General features: G+C 43.6%; 2 protein-coding genes across 5 annotated transcripts in view; both read right to left on the bottom strand.

The window, feature by feature from the left end:
• Positions 1 to 1,240: 1,240 nt before the first annotated feature.
• LOC110474266 (sterile alpha motif domain-containing protein 9-like) lies at positions 1,241 to 9,975 on the bottom strand. Its single transcript, XM_077787382.2, has 4 exons — positions 9,768 to 9,975; positions 8,470 to 8,750; positions 7,325 to 7,369; positions 1,241 to 6,827 (listed from the first exon to the last, which is right to left on the bottom strand). Exons 3-4 carry the CDS (start codon positions 7,326 to 7,328, stop codon positions 2,155 to 2,157), a joined length of 4,677 nt encoding a protein of 1,558 aa, XP_077643508.1. The 5' UTR covers positions 7,329 to 7,369; positions 8,470 to 8,750; positions 9,768 to 9,975; the 3' UTR covers positions 1,241 to 2,154.
• A 1,290-nt stretch (positions 9,976 to 11,265) lies between these two features.
• Positions 11,266 to 22,604, bottom strand: part of ERN1 (endoplasmic reticulum to nucleus signaling 1) — a 31,784-nt gene continuing 20,445 nt past the window's right edge. For 2 of the 4 annotated variants that reach the window (XM_021537523.3, XM_085556724.1), the window contains exons 7-22: positions 22,079 to 22,180; positions 21,405 to 21,666; positions 20,721 to 20,799; positions 19,864 to 20,026; positions 18,967 to 19,085; positions 18,460 to 18,651; positions 17,624 to 17,879; positions 16,851 to 16,941; positions 16,348 to 16,537; positions 15,756 to 15,855; positions 15,113 to 15,312; positions 14,757 to 14,904; positions 14,183 to 14,310; positions 13,516 to 13,639; positions 13,209 to 13,276; positions 11,266 to 13,017 (exon numbers count right to left, since the gene is read on the bottom strand). In XM_021537523.3, coding sequence (XP_021393198.2) covers positions 12,811 to 13,017; positions 13,209 to 13,276; positions 13,516 to 13,639; positions 14,183 to 14,310; positions 14,757 to 14,904; positions 15,113 to 15,312; positions 15,756 to 15,855; positions 16,348 to 16,537; positions 16,851 to 16,941; positions 17,624 to 17,879; positions 18,460 to 18,651; positions 18,967 to 19,085; positions 19,864 to 20,026; positions 20,721 to 20,799; positions 21,405 to 21,666; positions 22,079 to 22,180 — 2,429 coding nt within the window. In that variant the 3' untranslated portion in view covers positions 11,266 to 12,810. Of the gene's footprint in view, positions 13,018 to 13,208; positions 13,277 to 13,515; positions 13,640 to 14,182; positions 14,311 to 14,756; positions 14,905 to 15,112; positions 15,313 to 15,755; positions 15,856 to 16,347; positions 16,538 to 16,850; positions 16,942 to 17,623; positions 17,880 to 18,459; positions 18,652 to 18,966; positions 19,086 to 19,863; positions 20,027 to 20,720; positions 20,800 to 21,404; positions 21,667 to 22,078; positions 22,200 to 22,604 lie in introns of those variants that run through there. The other 2 variants (XM_085556725.1, XM_085556726.1) reach the window with 2 other exon arrangements.

Genomic DNA, 22,604 nt, shown 5'->3' with positions numbered 1-22,604 from the left:
TCTGCTCTAAAGCCTTTTTGAGCAAAGTGCTGGAGAGATGAGGTAGCTTGGGAGGTGGGTATCCTTGCACCTCCTGTGTATGGGATGAGAATGGAATACTGGTTGGTCTTAATTAGCCACCACTGTTCACTCATAGGTTAATTTCTGAGAGGTGGTAAAGGGAAGATAAACAGATATTCTAATGCTATGACATGGATCAGTTGGAGGTTTTTTGAATTGGGTGTGCGTGACAAGGAGCAGTTGAAGCAGAGGACTCTTCAAGTGAACACTGCTGCTGTGCAGAAATTCTTAATGGGCATTTGTCCTCTGGGCCTTTCAGCTCTCAGGAAATCTCAGAGGCAATTGGGAACTGCTTTATACTAAAAGCTAGTTAGAGCAAGGGCAGCTGTGTGTTGCCTAGCAGGTTAAGCCCCTCCCAAATATGAACATGACTGGTAGGAAGGGTGGGTTTGTACTTGCTGCCCTGTGAGCCTCAGCTGGTTGTTCTTGCAATGTGGGACCCCAAGAATTAATCTGTAAAATTTACACTTTGTCTCTAAAACTTGTTTCAGTTTAGTAGGTTTTTTTTTTTTTTCTGTAGGGCTGGGGGTGGATGAAGAGTTTGAACCTAAACTTTCAATTTCTTAAAAGGTAAAAGTGGGCATATATGAAAAGCAAGACCCCCATTTATACCTCAAAGACTCAAACTTGTGCTGTAGTGTGGGCTACAGGGCAAAGCCCTGGCTGTGCAGAATGGAGTTGGGTGTGCGCAGGCAGTAAACAACACACCCTCCTGGCCAAGCTGGCTGTAATTTTTCATCATGGTAAGAGTTCCTGTTTGAAAACAAAGTCTGCTTTTCAGTATTTGAGCAGGTCCTATATGTGGTGAGCAGTCAGTGCTCTGCTTTTCACTCCTGTGCTTTTCAGTAAGTTTACATGTCCTGTTTTTGCTCTGGGTTGAAGCCATCCTAAGACTAGATTGGGGAAGCTGCCTTTGCCCAGTTAACCTTCTCAAACATACTCTGTCCCCTGCATCAGGTCTGGGGATCAGAGAGGGATTTCTCTGGCCCTTCAGCTCTCTTGCTTCTGGCAGCTTGGACTAGACAATAATATTTCATCATCTTCCTTCTGAATTCACTTGCAGTTCATTTTACAGTTTCTGGTTGCAGATCTTGGCTGCAGTTGGAAAAGCAAATCATACCTAGCTACTGTTGGAAATACATCTTCAGGTAGGGTAATAAAGATCACATAGAAATTGTAGTCCCTCATAAAAGATATTTATTCAATTAAAACAAGTTATATGACAGGGAGTTTTGGCAATTTTAGTCACAATGTCTTACATCAAACAATGTGAAACTGCAACAACACACGTTTTGTTATTAGAAGCTGAATTTGACATCATGGTTGCAAACACAGCCCTGAAAACCCCTTTTGCATTTTTCAAATCATGGATGTATGCTCTAGAAAAATTTCAGTTCTGTATTGTGTGGCATTCTTTGGATGATAATGCATAATAATTGCAGAAAGTATAGGAATTGTTTGGATTATAAACACAAAAGTTCTTACAAATCATCTTTGTCACCTATGATTCTGCTTGCATACCTCCACCCCACCCCAGATTCAGATATGTCTACTAAGGAAATATTTACACAGAGAGGCAATGTAAGATTATACAGAATTTTAGACCTGGTTTTTTATCTGTGATTGTGAAGTCAGCTTTAAAATTGCTTCCATACTGACCCTGGTTTTGCAGTCTCTAGTTAATTCATGCATGGTACGTGTCAGCAACCAGTGTATGTGGTGTGCGTTCATTTTTCTGTTCCTGATTCAGGAAGAAAAATTTAGTTACACTGGACAAATTTTACTGATCAAGACTATGCAGAAATTAATTTAAAATCCTAATCTGTGGGGTAAGAAGAGAGGGATCAATTGCCATCTTTGGTTTGAAATCTTGCTTTTTGGAACTCCAAAACTATCAAAGGCCTGGCTCTAAGTTCACTCTCATAGTTCCAATTTTTTTAGTTACTTGGTTGCTATTACAGTTGTTAATTCTGATAATCTTGTTGCCTGGTAGTTACCCAGGAACAGTCCACTTTTAGTTTTAAATATGAGACTGGACAATTCCAGTGCTGTACCCTCTATGAGCACAGTGCATGCAGCACTGTACTACATAGCTTAGGTTCTTCTGATGGCTGGATCATTTTCAACCTCAATGTTGAAAGCAACAAGACCATTAAATGAAAAGCCTAAATAAAAGGTCACATTTTCATTTCCAGCAGGCACTGATTCATGATGGAGTGGCAAGATACGGAGTTCCTTTACGTGACCTCGTATAAATAAATTTCTGTCCTTGGTCCAGCCAGAAACTCTTTTGAGCTTGTCACGAATTTCAGAAATACTCCATACAGTTCCATGCAGCCACTTCATTCTCCTCTCATCTAAGGACCCCATCATCAATTTTTCAATTTTATTTTTGTGCACGATCTTATTTAAGCCATAACCCTTTCCCAGAAAAAAAGGGGTGTAGATTCTTTTCTTTCTGGTAGAAACATTTTTCATTTTGATGTCATATAAGCGTTTCAGGGTTTGAAGGGCTAAAGTTAAAATTTCATCATTCTCGGGATTAGGCTCTTTGTCTAATACTTCATCTGGCCAGTACAGCAAGGTGAGCAGAAAATAGGCACTTGATGGAAATGGTCTTGATGGTCTTTTTATTTTGAAGAATCTTAGACTGAGTTCACGAAGAATTGGCAGTGGAAGGAGTTTGGCTGATCCTGGTGCTAAGCAGGCTAATGTGATGTGGCACAAAATAAAATTGATTAAATCATTGTCCTCCAGCCTGTCCTCCTTCCTCAGAGGTTTTTCTGGATAGAAATCAAGGATCCTTTCTAGCTTTTCAGCTGACCTCTTCTCTTTGTTATCTGTTAAGAATGACAGAATATTGGTGACATTTCCTCCACCACTCCCATAAATACTCATGCGTCTCATGAGCTGAGTGTCAGGACCATTGTTGCTGTCATCATCAAGTGATGCTGAGATGAAGAATTTAGCGTATACTGCTGACTGCCTTCTCAACCATTTTCTGGGATTATGAATTTGTTCTTCCTTATCATTTTCATCATCCTTCTCTTGGTTTTTTTCTGTTTGGAAATAACTTAGTTCTTCTGAAATCCATTCCAGGGCATTGTACAGGTTCTGTTGCAAGCCTTTTAAGCGGGAATGAAGCTTTTCCCATGGTTTTTTTATGTCTTCAGGAATGTAATTTGTGGTGAGATATTTCACAAGTTCAGTATGTTCTCCCTTTGGACTTCCGTGGAATACAGGCAGTGTGGACAAAAATCGAAGAAGGCGACAACCTACTTCTACTTCTCCAAAATAGCCAGCATTGTTCATACTTTCACGTTCTTCCTTTGCTGCTTGTTGTGCAGCTCTGAAGCATTTAATAGCTTCAAGAGCAAGCAATATTTTCTCAGTGATCCTTTCAGGGGTGTCCTCTGTCATTTTATCCACGGTGAAATTAAACCATTTTCTGTAGACTTGACCTTCTGTATCCAAAATAAAAGAATCAGTTGGCAAATGTGCTTTTGCGACCTTTGCCCAGTATTCAGCATCTTCAAATTTTTCGTTGGTGTAATTTAGTCTGGCAAGCTGCTGGGCAAAAAAAGCATCTTTTCCAAAGACTTCATATGCAGCTTTTAAAACAGCAATGGCTTTTTCACAGTCTTCAGCTTCACAGACATGTTCGATGAATGGGGAGAAGAGAGTATCAGTATTGTCACCCCTGCTTCTTTTATCACGTCGAATAAACAGATGTCTGATAAACTTTAAGAATTCTTCTCGTCCAAATCTGTTTTCAAAGAGTACCTTTTCCTGAAGAAGATTCGTTGCAAGTTGACTTAGCGATTGATTCCCTGAAAGCTGATGCAGAATTTCTTTTGCAACCAGGCAATGTATTATCCGAATAGATGAAATATAAGAGGTACTTTCCCTTAGCTCAATAAAAATCATTCTTACTTGTTCACTCAAGTGATGCTTGAAATCGTATACTCTTGCTTTACTCTCTGTATATGCCCCCAGCCCCAGAAAAGCCTCACAGTGTGACAGTGAAATGTATGAATTTGGTACATAGCAGTTGAGCAGAGCAATGTAACGCATCAAGCAGGTGTCACGAGAGGACGTGTCAATGCCTTGCAGTATGTGCTCTACCATGTCAGACACATACGTTTTATTGAACTCCTCACACATCAGCACAAATGTAAGTATGAATTCTGGCTCATCATACTTCTGCTGCAGTTTTACAAGTTTGGTGTTAAACAGACTTTTCTCTGACTTTGTCAGTTTGTGACTCACTGCAACTGTGTCCAGTGGTGAAGCCTTGCAAAGCCTTTCAGGATCATTGCATCGTCTACAGCATATGAGGATGAAATAAGGCCTGGCGGTATTCATTTTCCTGGTTCCTACAGCCTCCACTAAGTCAGTCTGTAGGTCATCAAAGTACTCATCATCATAATCTTCGAGCAAGAGCAGCACAGGAAAACAGTGAGTGATTTCCTTTTCTTCGTAATCTCTAAGGGCGAGCACATGATTACAAACAGTTGAGTGCGAATATGAGGTCTTGATAACAGCACATCTAAAACGCTTTCTGTTTTTCCACAGAACTTGCCGTGCTATTGTGCTTCCACCACTCCCAGGATGGTGAAATATCTTTAGTTTAGCCACAGAATAATTGCGTCCACTTCCTCGTAAAATGCCATCCAAGAGTTTGCTTGCCTCCGCGCATGCTTCACGTTCAATGATATCCCCACAGAGTTTGTTTTCAGCAAGCCACAAGTTTTCCCACTTGATTTTTCCCCCGCGGTAAAAATTTTGTTCTATTTCTTGTTTTTGTTTTTCAGGCCAAAGATTATATTTGATATCATCACATTGGTCAGTACAAAGGATTTCTAGAGAATACAGTTTCTCTTCTTCCCGCAAGGGAAGTGTACACACGCCTCCAGTGGAAGTTGGCAGGTGTCTGGGTTGGGCTGTAGAAGGCAGCTTTGATTTGATGGTGGCATCTACGTGACTGAGCTTCATACCCACAATACTGCATTGTTCTAGTGTCTCAATGCTGCAGGATTCCTGAGCTAGACTGGCCCACTTTCTGTAATTTTCTTTGGATTCTGCAATGCAGATGATGTACTCCATGCCATTCATCTCTGTATAGAATTCCTGAAAAGTGTCCACAAGTGGTTTCTGCACTGGTGATAGCAATAGAAAAAGCACAATGAAAGAGCGCTCTGGCAGAATTTCCTCACAGATACAAGTAATTACTTTCTTCAGGTATTTTTTTTTTGTTCTAATCCACTTATTCTCATCACAAGGCTCTTCATCCCCAAGGAAGTCACTCCGCCCATTGCAGAATATCCAGCTGGTCTGATCAAACAGTTTCTGAGAGGGAGAATTATCAGTCTTAATTTCTTTGAAAAAATCCTGTAAAAAATAAGAACTTGTTTCATGGTGCTCTTTGTATTTGCTGTACAGTCCTGACACATTAGAATGTTCATCAAAATCAAAGACACAGAAAAGGTTCAAGTGCATTAAAAAGTCGATGTAGTTCAGATTTTCCTGTTCACATCTGTTTGTGACAAGGATGTACCGTAGGGAATCATCCATGTAGCTTTTGCCATCATTTAATAGAATTGATAACTTTCTTCCTAAATCTTGAGCTATTTCTGTAGATTCTTGTGTGCTGGAGAGCTCAGCTCTTTCTCTCTGAGCATCCCTGTCTGGCATGGCTTGAATGAAAGGAGTGAGCTTGTTGCGCTGCACAGATTCAGACTTTGCTCCCAGTCTCTGGTAGAGAGCTGGTTCTTTGGTCAGGGTCACCTGCTGGCTGTTTTCATTGTATTTTGGCAAATAAACTTCAAAACACTTACTCTTTACCAAGCTGAATGTTGGTTCAATGTCAACCTCCACTACAAATCTTTGTTCCTGAGAGTCTTTTGAAATCACTTCGATAAACACAGGTGGGTGAATACATTTCCTTGCAATTTCTTGTAAATTATTGCAGAAGCACTTCTCTATATAATGATCCAGTGCATCAACAAAGTCTTCTCGGTTTTTGATCTTTATGCCAACGATCTGTCCGTGTTTCCAGCCCTTGTCCTCAACACTGTCCATGACACCAAAATGGATGGTGCCATTTGTTCGAATGTTCATGCAAGCCGAAGCAAATCGTATCACTTCAGAGGCAAATTTTGATTGCAGTTGATGTTTGTTCAGTTCTGCAGCAGTGTTACAAGATTTGTATTCATGGCAAGGAATGATTAAATCACTGACCCCTGATTCTGGAGCAAGAACTGTGTCTTTCACATACTTGAAATCAGTATCCTGACTTCTAAAAGGCCGACAGTTTCTTAGGTCTAAAACTTCATCAGCACTTTGAAGCTGGGATTTCTTGTTTCTTTTTTGCTTCTTGCCAGAAGTAGGAGCCGTGTTCTCGCTGCTGGTTGTACCCACAGCACCTGAGCTGCCTCCACTCGCCGTGCCCTGAGCGGGGGCATTGCTGGCTTTGGCTGGGCCTTTCTGTGCATCTGTTCTGTTGGGGTTTTTGCTGCTGGAGTCCTCAGCTTGCTGTGCATTGTCCTGGCACTGCAAAAGTTCATTTCTCTTGTGGATTAAAATCTGGATTTGGCCTTTCTTCATTCCTATATCTTTGAGGAAAGACTCATCCAGTTCCATTAGTGCTGGACCTGTCACTTCTTCTTCATATAGTTTATCTACATACTCCTTCTTGATTCCAGTAGATTCCAGCCAACATTTGACATGGTTCTCAACCCATTCACTCACAGGTAATGTTTTGTAATCTAGAAGTTAAAATTATATATTACTAATGCAAACTAATGTTTGTTTGGCCACAGTGTTATACCAGTGACAGTGGGAGAGCAGGTCTTAACTTCACAAATACGTCATTGCTGATGACAAAGTATCCATAACCTTAATCAGAAGCAGTTCTAAACAATGGTGCAAGACTAATAAATCAGCAAAGCAGGAAACTAGGAAGGAGACTTGGAAATGATCCTCAAAGGGAGTCAAGGAAATAACCCAAAATGATTTTTGTAGGGAATTATAAGGTTTATGGGAATTGACAGGGCTGGATTCCCTAAACTGGACAGGTTTGTATAGATCATTTACCCACTTGAGTCTGATTATTTTCTCCTAAATGAGGATTGCATCAATAAATACAAACCTTAAGATGACAGGAGTACTGACTGCTCCCCACTAGAGAGAAATCCTTCGTATGCAGATAATAAAAAGCAAATTGCTACATACAAAGTAGAAATTTTCTGAAAGCAATACATACCCATTGTCTTTGGTGAAAGAAATCCTGCTGTTAATGAACAAAACCCTAGAGGGGGGGAAAAAAGTAAGTCTTCAGATTTATAGTTCAGGTTCCAGTGATAGTTCAAGCTGACATTGGTGTTCTGTTTTCTCAACTTCCTCCCCACCTTTTTGTCCAAGGTCATTTCTGTACCTCTAAAAGCCTGTTCTTGCCAGCTGTGCTGCTTTTGTGTGAAGGCAGCTGCTCCTGCCTCCGACACACATGTGGGTGTGAAAGAAATAGGGGGTTGCTGTAGAGTTTTGTGCTGACAGCTGAGCCCTACAGTTCCTTCTGTTACATACTGGAGAAAAGGAGGCCCCCACCACTATCCCTGAGGTTCTATCTGTGATAAATGGATATGATTCATGCTAACTAAATTGCAACTATATCAATATTTTAGAAAATAATGGTTATAAAATAAAAAGGAAAAGTATATGTGATGAGTGTTACAAAGCAGATGGATTTCTTTGCAGATGTTACATGTGATGCAGGATGTATTTATTGAGACAAGCAAGACCTTAAAACAGAATCAGCCTTGGGACAAACAGAGTTGGGATGACTCCCAAAGTAGAATCGGCCTTGGGATGAGCAAAGCTGGGACAATTCCAGATATGGAATCTAAAGTAGTGGTCTTGTCTATGAAATAATAAGGCTTATTTGGAACATAATGCTTACTTTACATAACACAAAGCTTAATGCACATGTACAGCTTGCCAGGTTATTCAGAGGACAGCGAGGAAGGCTGCCAGCCTTCCTTTGAAAAGACCACCAAAAATCCAGAAGACCCCTTATCAACGAGTGGAGCATGTGCTATGCAGTATAGTGACGTTGATTTCAAGAATCGAAAATAGGAGATATTACTGATCAGTATTGGCACACAGTATATAGGGTTCAATTTGGATTGCTTTGTTTCATACGTGAGGCAGGGTGAGAAACCGTCTTGTACCCCGGTAGGTTTTGTTTATGCTTTATATGAACCTTAGTCATACTTAATTAACCACTGCCAAATTTGTGTATATGCCAGATTATTCATTTATACAAAATTGCTGTTCAGTTAAAATCACTGCTAAATTCAGTTTTGTTCTTAAGTTAGACATACAGAAATTAATTCATAACGTATCTCTTACCTTTTACTCCTTTTTCTCACTTTCCCTGCCTTTTGTTCCTTCACACGTGCTTTTTCCCTCTCTTTTTTTGGCGAGTACGCTCTTCCCTGCTCCTTCTCTTTTCCCACATCTGTTCTGGTGCTTACCAGAATTTCCAAGGAGCAGTTCGACTCACTGCCCAAGCCAGCAGAATGTTTTCTGTTCAGTGCGGTGTCCTCCCCTGAGTCATGACATCCTTCCTGTGCCCAGCCTCCATTCCAGTGGTTCAGAGATGGATGGCAGCATGGACAACCTGTTGTGTACTGCAGGAGGAATGTGTTAAATGCACCTGCTCAGAGTGACATTCACAGCAGTAACCATCACCGGGATCACAGTAAAAGGTGCGCTGTGGCAGTGTTAGTGTTTCTTCTCTTAAGGTATTGTGGAGGCTCAACTCTCTGGTTCAGCTGGTGCTGCACCCCTGCACTCGTGGTGCCAAACATTGCTCTCAGCAAGTGCAAAAGGAGCAGCCACCAGTGCAGGTGGTGACTGGGGGAAGAAGAGTTCATTGCTCAGGACCAAGGCTTGGCAGGAGATGGGTTCAGCAGAAGGGAGTGGTTGGGGAGACAACAGGTTCAGGAAGAATAGAGTATGCTGGGAAAAGGCCAAGCAAGAGCACGTTAACCCTTTCTGTATCTGGTCAGCCCCGTGGCAGCCTCGGCTGAGGCACCAGCATGGCTGGAGCTTTGCTGTGAGCAGCGGCTCTGAGAGGGGAGCCTGTTACGGGACTGTCCTGATGTACTGTAGGGAAAAGGGATCCCTCAGAGTAAGTGTAAACAGGCTGGTTATGAAAATGGTGGGAGATAGATTTCCACTGACACTTGGTGCAGCATTTCCCGAGAAAGGGAGCTAAAAATGTCCCTGAAGTACTGATCGGTTAGTGCCTTTGGCCGCCTCCCAGGGCGGGGTTTGCACAGTGGGCCCGTCCCGCCCTTGTTTCCCAGTCCGCTGTGACAGCAGACGTCAGGAAAGCGTTTCAGAACGGGGAGCCTTGCCGGGGAATCGAAACTGGAACCGAGCTGAGCAGGGCTGGGGCAGCGCGGCTGGAGGGGCCCGCGGGTCCCCGGTGCCTCCTGGCTCTCTGAGCAGTCGGGGTTTGTGCTGCAGTGCGTACCCCGGGCCCCACCGTGGGCAGGGAGGGGGTGCAGCCCGGGGGTGCGGGCAGGGCTGCCCCCGCAGCCCCCGGAGCGCGGCCGGGGAGGGACGGCCTCGCTTCCAAAGCCGGGGCCAGAGGCGAAACCCGCCGGCCGAGAACGACCCCGCGGGCACGGCGGGCTTACCTTGCAGAGACTCTCCAGTGCTGCCCGCAGGGAAGGGTTTCCAGACGAAGGCAGGGAAAGGCTCCAGCACCTGCGGTGCCCTTCTGCACGGGCAGCAGTCTGAGCGCTGAGGGTGTTCTGCAGCTCCTCCTCTCTTGAAATTTATTCCGAGAATGGGGAAACTGCTTTAGACAAATATGCCTGATGAGTTATCAAGTCTCCACCCCCTTCCTAGCAGTGCTGCTGCTGGGTGGTGCTGCTGGTACAAAACCAGTACCCTTAGTCCCACTAAAAACAGCTGTCAGCATGGAGTGTGGGAAATACTTGTTCTTTGTTTTGTATTTTAAACTTTCAGATCCATCTAACTTACTGCCCTCTATATGAGCTACCTACTGACTCCAGGCCCCCTTACCAAGTAGGGGAGAGGTTGGCAGGTGTGAAAAATACATTTATGATTGGCTTTTCGCAAATGCTACAATGAATATTATATGTGTAATGTTAGAAAGTTATGCTGTATTAATTCTCTTAAGTAGTGTGTTAAATAGAGTTTTAGGTTACAACATAATGTTAAAATAGAAACTCTGTGATGCAGGATTTTTTTACTAGCTCAAGCAAGAAATGAGATAATCAAGAAATTCTTTGCACAGAGATGGCAGCAACTTGGGGCCCATAAAGAGTTAGTGCCTCCTTATCAGAAAAGACATTCTTCCACCTTCTCTCCATCTTTATGGAACCACCAGGATGAAGGAGAAAAAGTTGACAAAAACCAGAAAGTTCTTAATTTACAAGGAATTTATGCATCATGTATGAACATATGAATTTGCAACAGGCTATTGCTTTTAAGGTTATTCCTTTGTTCACAAGGCATGCTTTTTGTGACTTAGTGTCCAACAGCATCCAGACGTCCATAATTCTTTGGTTTTTATTGTCTTGTAATTGTCCTAACTCTAAATTTTCTTACTCTAATTGTATTATTATTTTTATAACCATTTTATTATTATTCAGCTTTTAAAATTTTAAAAACCAAGTGATTGGCGTTTTTCACAGCAGGGTCAAGAGGCTCCCCAGCCCAGCCCTTTGTGCCACTGGGGCTTAGGAAGGCTGGGCTGCAGCGGAACTCTCTTAGTGTCTTTCTGTTTCCTGTAAATCACGTGCTCAGCTCAGTTTCACCAAAACCATTTTTTTATGGGTATTTCTTTATCACACAGCAGCACAAAGTCCTGCCATTTTATCTCACACATGCACTTGCCTCAGCCACCAGGCTGGAGAGGGCTGGTGCCAGGGGACTGTCAGAGTAACAAACGAGGTTCTTGGGCCTTCAGGGAGGCTCCCCCCTACCTGAACAACTCCTGCATCCTCTGTTGGATCAACAGGCAGGGAATGGTTGGAGCAGGCTCAAAAACGGGCACGTGTCCCTTGCCGAGGGAGGCAGGACCAGGCTGCTGCAGGCCTTGGCCCCTTCCCTGCTCAGTCCTGCCAGCTCCTGGGTTCCCTGGGCACACATAGGCACTAAAAGCTGTGGGGTTTTAATCTGAGTCTTTATTTAGTAGATTTATAAAAGACCTTTTACATGAGGAATACAAAAATATGAAATAGGCTTTGAATCTTTTTAGGTAAAATTACCATTGTTTTTTCAAGCTTTAGAACATGTAACCTGCACAGTTTGGCATCTGTGGTAAATTGCTCTCACACATTGTAAAAGTAGGAAAAAAACATCCTGTAAAGTATCTCCAGAAAAATAGCTGTACATACCCCATCATACATGGGGTATTACTAGCAATAATTTATTTAAGACACAATGGCACAGTCATACAAATTCTTTCTAATTTCTCCTTTAATTAATTCCATTGAAAGATGCAGTATCACTTTCCTCTTCCACTTGTTATCTGATGATTAAATATAAACACAAAACTGATTAAGACTGATTTGGCATGCTTCATACTTGTACCATGTGGATTTGATACCACTTTGTAGTAAAAATTAAATAAATATAAATACATTAAATAAATATATTGTAAAAGAACACCCAGTTACATTAGAATTCAGCATTTCTTCATCCTAGCACAAGTGACACTTTGTCACAGCTTCAGGGCCCATGTAAAGAAATACTGCACCTTTAACCACACAGGCTCCCATGGATGGAATCACCAGCCCACACGCACAGGAAATGGGGTTCTACAGCTCTGTGGCACCCCTTAAACACTGCCCCGATTTCACTGCTCTGAACAGCTCTTGGTTCCTGTTTAGCTCTTTTTCCTAGGACTCATCTCACCCCTGGCTCTGTGGCTGTGGCCTTTTCTTAGCCCTCGAGGGACATTTGTAGTTGGTGAGTCACAGGCAGCTCCAGCGTCCATCGGTGTTTGCTGCAGGTACTTGAGCAGATCATGAGTTAAGTGGAGGATTGTTCAACCTGTTCTGTGAATACTGCTTCATATTAAAAAGGCTTATTTTCAGAGTAGGAAAACCTTGAATTGATGTTTCAAGTCAGTATTTTTTAAAACTGCTTCTGCTCAAGTATAGGGGACTAACTTTCCAGAGTAGTACTGGTTAAACAGAAATGGTACTTTCATACCATTTTTTGGATAATCATGAACGATTCCCTTTACAATCACTGTGGTGTGCCTAATGTGGCAGCAGTGCAATGGCAGGTTCAGATAGTTTGCGACAACCAAAAGCTCCTTTTGCACATCTCAGTCGCAAGTAATTTTGTTATTTCAATCACTGAAGTTGACTTTTTTTTTGTAGTAAAACACATCCATTACAAAATCACGTACAGTACAGGGATATTGGGTGACAGTTATATCCAGCTTTTGCTCTTCATTTCCACAGTCTTGAAAACTGCCTTGGAGTCAGTAACTCCATCCCCAGGGTTTGTTGCTTTACCACTCGTGCCCTGAACTCCACCATCTCCTGATCCAGCACAGCCACAGGTACAAGGCACTTTTTGCAAGCTTGGTTTCTTCAGGGAGAGAGAATTCAGCTCTATGATCCCATTTTTCCCTGCTAAGGGTAGGCCTGTGCTTGGAATGTTGGTCCCAGAGAAGAAAGTTCCATCCCTCTCCTCTCAAACCATGTCTCCTGTAAGGCTCAGCTCTGCAGAGTCCTCAGCATAGTAATGCTGGAATAGTCTTTCTTGGCAGCAAATGTGCATAGCGTGGTAGGTGTGCAGGAGCAGGCGAGGGAAACGAGCTGTGAAGTAACACACAAATTCATCTGGGATGGAGCCCAGGGTCTCCTGCACTTCAGGAGGCAGTTCCCTGTAATGGTGCTTCTGTGGAGGAAAACAGAAGAGGGAAAGCTCAGTCAGAGAGAGTTTGTTCAGAAACCTATTGTGAACAGAGCTGTTGGTGTTCCTGGACACAGTAACCCTTACTGGGCTCTTGTATCAGGGTCTGATACAGGCTGGCAACAACAGCAGCCAGAGGCAGGAACCCAGAGTGCACAAGGAAAAGACTCCTTTACCTTATTTCTCATCGCCCTCAGAAGGTCCCGGACAGAGCCACCTTTATAGGATCTGAATTTTCGAAGATCTGCAAGAGAAACAATTTTTTGTGTTGTGATGCAGTTTTAGGTGCTGGGGTGTATGGCTGCAGCCACAGATCCTTGTAGGTGTGTTTCAGGACATAAACATGTACTTGCATTTGAAGAAACACTTTACTGACAAGTAACAGTGATGTGCCAAAACTGAAAGAGTGTCAGCCTTATTTTCCTGTCCCAGCAAACTGGGAACAACAGTTGATTCCCACTCTGACAAAATGCTGTCCATTACCTGTCTGAAGAGGAACAGTGATGTGCTCTCTCCAGTCCATTTTCACCACTTCTCTTCCACCTCTTTCTAACTGCTTGACTATTGGACCATCTAAAGATTCTTTCTCTATTCGGTCACTGACGTCCTGGAAGAGACATTCAGATTATTTCTAGTTTTATTTCCAAGTTTTTTCCCAATATTTTCCAATTGCTGCTTCTGGTCCATTAGAGCCTGTCTTGGTAGTAAAGTTAGAATCCCACTTCATTCCATGACAGTGCTGTGGAATAGGATACAGAAGCCTCTGCCCAAGCCTTTTTAGCACAGAGGAGATAAGGCTGGAAAGGATCTCAAGGCCTCCGCCACTTCCCACCCCACATCAGGATTCAGTGCTTGTTCACTCCTGCTCTTGAAAACCCTCCTGGCCATGCTCTCTGTGGATACTGCAGCTGCTAGAGGAGACCTTCCTCCCACCAGCTGACCTTGGTAACATCAGCTCTGGCTCCCTCTGAAAGATCTGCTGTAAGACTAGGCCAATTGCTTAGGAGCTCCACCCAGGTTTTACAACTGGGCTGTCTCCTCACAGTAATGCTGTGGATTCTATGACCTCAGGCACAAAAGAGACACTGAATTCAAGACCCCTACCAGTCTACAGGAGCCCTGAAAACTGAGAGGAAAGGTCACCACAAACCTGAAAGAACTGGAGCTGTTTTTCCAGACTCCAAAAGAAGGGGTGTTTGAGCACACAACTGGCAGATGGCCGTTTCTGAGGGTCCATGTTTATCATCTGCTCTATTAAATCATGAGCAACAATGTCTTCTGCAAGGAAGAGTGTACATGGAAATTATTTTATTTTCTCTATGTTCTTAGACTGTAGTGAAAAGTAAAATTATGTGATTTTATAATATTTTGTACTTCAGAAATTCATTATGGCCTCTACTTCCTCCTGTCCTGCTAGTTCAAGAGCTGCCCTCACAGATGTGCTAGGCAACCAACAGAAAGACTATCAAAGACTAAGAATATCAAAGTTCAGCTCTCTCTTCCTTTAAATACAGGAAGTAACTTCACAGTCAAGACTGCAGAGTTGCTCTGGGGTACTAACTCCAAGAACTTTAGACCCTTTACTTCAGGAGGACCTGAGGAGTACAACTTTCCTCTCTGCCAGGCTGAGAGTAACTGTGGGCCTTGGTTGTGTCACTGGTGTTGGTGTTCAGCAGCCTGGGCCCTCAGTGATCCTGCAGTGCAGGGATCCCTGCAGTCCTTACCGTGCCTCCCTGCATCCAGAGCCTCCAGGCTGTATGCTCCCAGCAGGATGTTGGCTTGCCGCTGCAGGGACTTGCCAAAGGGATGGCCACCTTCAGACACCACATAATAGAAGACACAGCCAGCTGAAAAGATGTCCACGGTGTACGTCTGCAAAGAAACAGCCTTCACTAGCAGCGACATCTTTTCCCCCTGAAAGCTCTGATGCTCACAGGGTGGTTATTTCGCATCTGAGAGCAGAAGGAAATTTTCCAACTCGCAGATTTAAGCTGCAAGGCAGCCTGGGGGCCAGGACCAAATGCTGCCAATTTTAGGGTCTGGCCTGGTCCTGGGCAGCCTGGGAAGGGTGAGGACTTACAGGGTTCTCTTTGCAGTCTTCACTCAGCATCTCTGGGGCGATCCAGCCTTCAGTGCCCGGCACGCCCGAGCGGCGGCTGAAGCTGTGCCTGCCCACCGCCAGCTTCTTGCACAGCCCAAAGTCTGAAATCATGGCCTTGACTTTCCCGTGAGCGTTGGGCATCGAGATGAGGATGTTGTGGGGCTTCAGGTCCCTGTGGACTGTTACAAACACCCACTTATCCACTCAGGCGGTCCCAACAATCTTTGTAAATTTTTAAATGGATCTTTCATAAGGCTGAACCGCTATTCATGAAATCAAAGTCATAACTGCAAATGCTTTTCATTGGTAATTTCATTTTTTTTTCATTCCACCATCTAAAAACTATCCCAATCTAAAAACTTCAGCACCCTGCACCAACAGTAAGGACTTGCTTTAGAACTCCAGGGCTGCAGAATGTTGCAGGGACAAAGCCAATGTCAAATCATAGAACCACAGAATGGTTTGGGTACAAAGGGACCTCAAAGATGATCTCATTTCAACTCCCCTGCCATAGGTCACCTTCCAATAGGCCAGATGAACAGAACCAGACCAGTTTCTCTTTATTTTACAGCTAAGAAAATAGTAGTTCTCCATCCAGTCCTGAAAGGAGAGGCATTCTTACCAATATTCAGGGAGTGCAGGTAAGCTAGCCCAGAGGTTGTCTGCTGCAGGAGAGTGATGGGTTGTAAGCCATGGTGGCTGAAGGCCTTCTGCTCAACGTACTGCAACAGAGAACCAGGAGAGTCAGCCACAGCACTGCTTAGAAGCTGTATAAATAATAAATCCATGCACTTCACCCACCAAAAGAGCTGTGTCTGGATAAATTGTGCTAGCTGGTAACACACAGCAAAGAGCTTTTTTTTTTTGGCTGAAGATGATGATCTCTAGTCTCATTTAAAGCTAGAATTCTGTATAGCACTGTGCTCCAGAAAGAAGAACAGTTTTCAAAGTCTGCATGGTGGAGGGGGGATGACTAGGAGTCCTTCACAAGAAGTTAAAAATCAAAGGACAACAGCTTCTGTCCATAAATCAGTCCAGGGTTAGGGATGTCTTTCTACAGCTCTGAAAACCCCCCTGTCCTAGGAACATGGAATTGTCACAGAGGTGACAGTGGGAGTAAATGGAACATCCCCTGTGTCAGGCACTTCAGCAACTTAAGCTCAAGGGAGGTGAAGGCCTCGCAGGGAGAAGATGCTGGCAGCCCTGGCGGTCACCTCCTGCAGGGTGGCAGCGCACAGCTCGATGGCGATGTACTGGAACTGCCGGTCCCGCTCCATGCAGAAGTAGCGGATCACGTTTGGGTGCTCGTCGGACTCGCGCAGCAGCTGCACCTCCCGGTCTGCAAAGCTGAAGCACTCGGGGAGAATCCTCTTCACTGCCACATCACGGTTATCAAAGGAGCCCCTGCAGCCAGGGAGAGAAAGCACAACAGCCCTTCACACTCTGAAGCCAGACCATGTACAGAAAACATGACAACAGAAACCATTGTAGAGGCCAATGAACGCATTTCCTATCCTGGAAACAAGTACATTTGGCCAGTAAACGCTTCTTAGGGAAGTAGTTTTTGCTAGTGAAGAGAATGCATGAAAATATTCCAGACACATGCAGAAAGTTTCATTTCTGTTCATAGTAGATGTGAGGGCTTTTATAAAAAAAAATTAAAAGAACCTAAAACAAACACAGCATTGGTCTGTTTAATGCACACATTCTTTTCTACCTGTAAACAATTGTCCCTTCAGCACCATGTCCCAGTACATCTTTAGGGTTAAACGAAATCTTGCCAACAATCACTCGGTTTGCTTCTTCATCTGAACAAGAAAAGAAAATCAAGCACTGGTTTAGGATGGGGCAAGGCAGCCTTTTACAACTGCACAGACTTTGGGACCAGTCTGTAAAAGTCTTTTAGCTCATGTTTAAATTTAACACACATATGATCAAAAGAAATAAACATGTCCACACTGGTGCTTACTCTGAGTAGGCAAACAGTCTGGGGTGACCCAATGAGCTGACATCAAGAATCAAAACACATTTACACACACCTTATGGCTCATGTTTGTGAGAAATGAGTGGTTCTCAGCAACCAAACTCTTCCTAAAAGTTGATGTTGCATTTAGAAAATGCTGGCTGAAAGTAATGGAAGGGGGCTTAGTAGCCTTTGAAGGGACAATGAGTGCACAGGAAGACCAGGCAGGAAGGTTGTGCTGCTTCATCCCCATTTCTTGAGTCAAGTTAATCATCTTAATACATGTTTTTATTTAAATTAGTATCTCCCTGGAAAGGCTGCAAGTGACAGGAACACACTGCCCTGGGCAGCACAAGCCCGCAGCTGGCTGTTACTGTGAAGCAACAATCCTGCTGAGGTGCAGGGCTCAGCCTGAATGGTTCTTTTCATCTTGCTGAGCTATGAAGGAGCATCGACAACTATTCTACTGTACCATCACACAGACTGGGGAAACAGAAACACAATAAACCACACTGAGTCAGCTTTACCTCCCTCTTCTTGCTCAGTGGAGAGGCAGCTCCCAACATCGGATGTGGAGATGTTGGAATAGGCAGAGTGGTTTGATGCACGGGGGGACAGGTTTGGGGTGCTGGCAGCTGAGCTCTCCGTCCGGCCACACGACGTGTCCAGGAAATCTGCCTCGGGCGGGAGGTCACTGGCAGCACCGAAGGGCAGCTTCTGTTGCTGCAGGAGCTGGATCTTCTCTTCCAGCTGATGCTGCCTCTGCTGCTGCTGGTGGACACTCTGTGATAAAGGGTCTCAGTGAAGATTTGGCAGTCAGGTCGTGCAAGGGAACTCTACAGCTACTGGGGAGCTACTTTTAAAAGGTGGGAGCCAAACTCTCCTGCCCTGTTCCTGCCAACCACACAGGCTGGGGAACGTTCACTCACAATTTCTATTTCATTCTGGACTTCCATGGCCAACATGAGAAATCACACGGCTTGGTTAAAAAAGCTGTTACAAGGTTGACCAGGAGTCTTTAAACCACAGAAAGATAAAGGCTTTGATCTAAAACTTGGAAAATCTGACAGTGGTTCAGGTGAGGACGACAGGAGTGAAGCCAGTAGTGCTGAGATCATATCAAAAAAGAGTAATAGCTACAAAAACCACAACTGGTGGATGGAAAAGAAAACCTCTCCAGAGCTGGCACACATGGCCAAAGAAATCCCCGTTAAGTTAAACTTGTGCCTTTGTTCCCCAGTGCACATCTGTGAAGAGGGAAATATCTCTAGAGTCTCTCACTAACTCCTGAATCATTTCTGGGCTCTAGAACATTCCTGATGTTCCCAACACTCAAGAGCACATCAAGCCAGGTCAGCATTACCATTGGGTAGGTGATGATAAAAGCCACCCAGCCCACAAGCAGGAAAGTGCTGAGGATGATCGTGGCCATGTCCTTCAGCATGGAGTCCACTGGAGCCTCTGGCCGTGGGATGGGCCGAGCAGGAGTCTCCTCGATATCCTTTGGAGCAGCTGGAGGCCCTTCTGTTGAGGAACCTTCAACAATATCAATGACCTGAGGCAAAGAAAGCTCTGTTAGCTCAGTATCTCTGTGGGTAATGAGGCATTCATAGCCAGCCTTTTTGCTACATCATTTTTAGTCATTTCTAAACCTACCCAAGTCAAAGTTTGCATGTGGGGAAAAAAAAGCAGTAGAAAGGCTTAATTCTGAAACAAGGAATGCCATTTCCTCATACCAGTGATTCTATGTGCTAAGTACATGAACATCTGACACAAAAAATGTGAAGTAATTCCATGCATTTTCCTTCCCCAACTTCCACTCCTGTATATTCTTTTCTCATGCAGTAAGATAACTATTTTCATCACAAACCTCTTCAAGAGTGGCTTTCTCAGAGTCAGCTGGAATCACATTTTCAGGTCTCTTTGGTAAGTTGCTTGGGAATTTCTCCAGGATCTTTGTGGGGGCAGATAATGGTGTTTCATGGTGTCCTTTAAATAAAATACATTTGTTGAAACAGAAAGTTGTCCTTTTTTAGGAAAGATATCCTTGATTGCAGCATCTTTGCTGAAGAGTGAGAACATCACAAAACATGATGCTCATGTATAGAGCAGGAAAGAAAAAGGAGAGGGAAAATGGAGGGCAGAGGTCGCTGAGAGCTGCAGAGAAACATTAACTGCTTCAGGGAACTGCCTGACATACAGGACAGAGGCTATTAGCAGGGAAAGGCGTCATGGGAAGAGAAAGATGGCACTTAAAAAAGCTGAAAGTTGCACACTGTCCTTGCCCCAGAGCTCCTGTCACATACATCACTCAATTATCACCAATCATTAAACTGAACCTCAGACAGTTCCTCATTTTTGAAGCAAATTTGAAAATGCACTGAAAAGTCAATTCCAAAATTCAGGGACTTGGGACACACAGGACAGGCTGAGAATTAATAAACATTATCTTCAGCCTTTGTGTTTTAATCCATTTACAAAATGGAGAAAATATCTGATCCATATGATGAGAATTAAAGTAACAGCATGCACAATAAAAAATATCCAAACACACCCAAATACAGTATTTACAGTAAATAATAAATTAATATACCCCTCTCTGAGGAAGGGGGCAAATAAGCACTTCACCTTGTTACAGAATAAGGCAGGAACCTTGGGATAAAAAGAAGGCAGGTGGATATGTAACACATTCTTTTATATGTAAATGAGGATAAATTAGACACTATTACTAGTATTCAGTAATTATGGCCAGGCAGGGCTCCCACACCTATCAGCAGCCAGTCATTCCAGTAGCTGAGTTTGTGCTTTTCCTTCAGCCTGCCCGAAAACTTGACATCAGTGCTGGGCGTGATCACGCACTCGCCGTTGTCTTCAATGGTGACTCCTTCTGTTTTTGGACCCTCCAGCAAGGGAATGGCGCTGCCACGGGGCTGCAGAGAGATCAGTGTTACAACTACTGTTACTGTGACCTCAGAATATTTAAACAGGCAACTAAATTTAAAATCTGGAGGTCAAAATGGGTGGGCAAGCAAAGAGATTACTAGCAGCAAAGTCACTGTGAGTAAACAGGGCCATTATGCCCTTAGCAGCTGCTCCCACAACCTTGGACATTGGACCTTTTCAGGGACATGTTGCCTGGGAGATGAGATTTTTTTTTGTTTTCCACTACAGTTAAGCAGGATCTGTATTTCCTACCTGGCAGCCACAATGAGCAAAACAGAACTATGATGCAGTTTCCTGTCTGTGGGGAGTTACTTTGATGAACAAATCAGCAATTTTAACATGAACTACAAAGCACCAGCAATAGCAGTAACCTCAGGTCTGCTCCTGCTGAGTCTGCCTGGCAGAGTGCCTAGGGAGCTGCAGTTACTGCTTTGCAGCACTGGAAATGCTTCTCAAGTATGGTCATGTATTCTATGGTTGTTAATTGTTTCAGGAAACACTTAATTTGCTATGCATTTGTTGATAAAAATCTCAAAATCCTCAAATTTCTGTAGATGTACAGTCTTCAGTATTTTATTTTCTATTTTAATTTTATGCATGACTCTATTTCAACCTTTCTTCCAAGCCCAGGAAAGCACTAAGTTCAGAAAGGCACTTTTCCACTGGCAGCTCTCCACTTACCATGACAGTGACTCCCTCGTGCACCATGGAGGGCGACGCGTACAAACTCGTGGAGTATTTTCCTACGTACAGGGTTGGGCTGCAGAAACACAGTCACGGTTAGCAGCAGGCAAATGGATGTGTTAACATCTCAGCTAAAACCTGGGCAGCACAACCCTGCAGAACCAATGAAGGAGCTTCCCAAATCATCAGTATTTGTATCTTGAAAAGCCTTGATCTGTAAAATTATTTGAAGTACTGCTGTACTATGAAGCCTTTTTTTTTTTTAATTATGAAAGCATTGTCAGTTCATTATTCACAATAATGAACTGCTGTTCATTTGACATAACTTATGTCCTATTTCTGCATAACTGGCATTTGCCAAAATGCTGTGCACCATTTTTATAGCATGAAAGGCTTCCTTTTAGGAAAACAAATTTAATTCCACATTGTGAGAAACTATTCAATACAGAACATCTGATAAAACTTAGGAATATACACTTCCTAAGTTTATACCTTTTTTGGTTTGGTCTCTGACTTTACACACTAAAAGATCAAGTATTATATAAAAGAACACCTGGAGAGCTAGAAATGCTTTTGTGCATTCTTTTCACCATTTTGCAACTCGTAGCACACCCCTTAACTGTTCTGTTTAATGACAAAGCTCTCAAATGGACAGTGAGAACAGCAGGATCCCAGGCTTACGTTAGTTTGCTCTTGGTCTCCGTTTCCTTTGGGAAGGGATATTTCCACTTGGTGATGTGTCCAACCTCCCCTGACATGAAGGTCAGGTAGCGCAGGGTCTCGATGCCCACGTTGGTGTGCAGGACTTTCCTCAGCCCCTCTCGCTGCCAGATGTAAAAGGCCACCACGGGGGACGCGTAATTCTGGATCCACAGCACGTCCCCGGACTCGCTGTCCACGGTCACCACCAGCCCGTCCCCGTTGGACACAAAGTGGGACATTTCTGCAATGCCCAAACATGCGGAGGTTACCTGGATTCTGCAGCTCTGATCTTGCACAGAACAGTTCTGGACTGCAGTCAGCACCACACCTTTCACTGCACAGCAGCTGAGCAAAGCCTCAGCCACAACTGAGCTGACACAAGTCCACCTGCCATTCAGGAGCACTGCAATCAAGTTGTGCACCAGAGTTCAGATTTGCTGCTTCTCCTGCCATTTCTCACCGATTTAAGGAATCACACCTTCAAGAGCTGCTGGACTCATTCTACCTGAAGCTACCTAACAGGACTTAGAAATTGCAGTATGTGATGGATAAAAATGAGCAGAAGTACATGCACCACACAAAAAAATCAGAATATTTTTTGCCTATATACAAAACTCCATTGTAGGTGGGGGAGACAGCAATTAAATTCTTACTGTATTTTATGTCTTCATCAGGCAAAGTAGCTGCATAATCAAAATAGGTGGCATTCCATCGCAGCTCCTTCTTTTTGGTGTCATACATTGTGATCGTGTATTCTGTTAAAAAATATACAGTCTGTGAAGCAAAAAAACCTATGAGAGAATAGAATCCATCTTCTCAAATCTGAGACACTCCTCAAACACCACATAGAACTCATGGCTGTCAGCATTTTCTTTTTTCCCAACACTATCCAATGTAAAGGGAACATTGATAGAGAGATTAAAGAACAAGTCTGTAACACTTATTCCTGTTTCTAGTCAGCACCTCCATGGTGTTGGTCAAACTTTACCACTTATTTAGCACACTGAACTTGTGATGTCAGTGGATCTGCTCTTTAAGCAGATTTCCAGCTTCTTTAAACAGTTTTTTAAAAGCTGTGTGTTACAGAACAAAAAGTTCACAGCTGGTACTGGAATACACCATTAATTACAATACAAATACCACTTAGTCAACAAAAAGAATAATGGACCTACTGCCAAA

Source organism: Lonchura striata, chromosome 18, assembly GCF_050655825.1.
Source record: "Lonchura striata isolate lonStrDom1 chromosome 18, ASM5065582v1, whole genome shotgun sequence".
Taxonomy (NCBI): Eukaryota; Metazoa; Chordata; class Aves; order Passeriformes; family Estrildidae; genus Lonchura; species Lonchura striata.
This window is presented reverse-complemented; position numbering and strand designations above follow the sequence as displayed.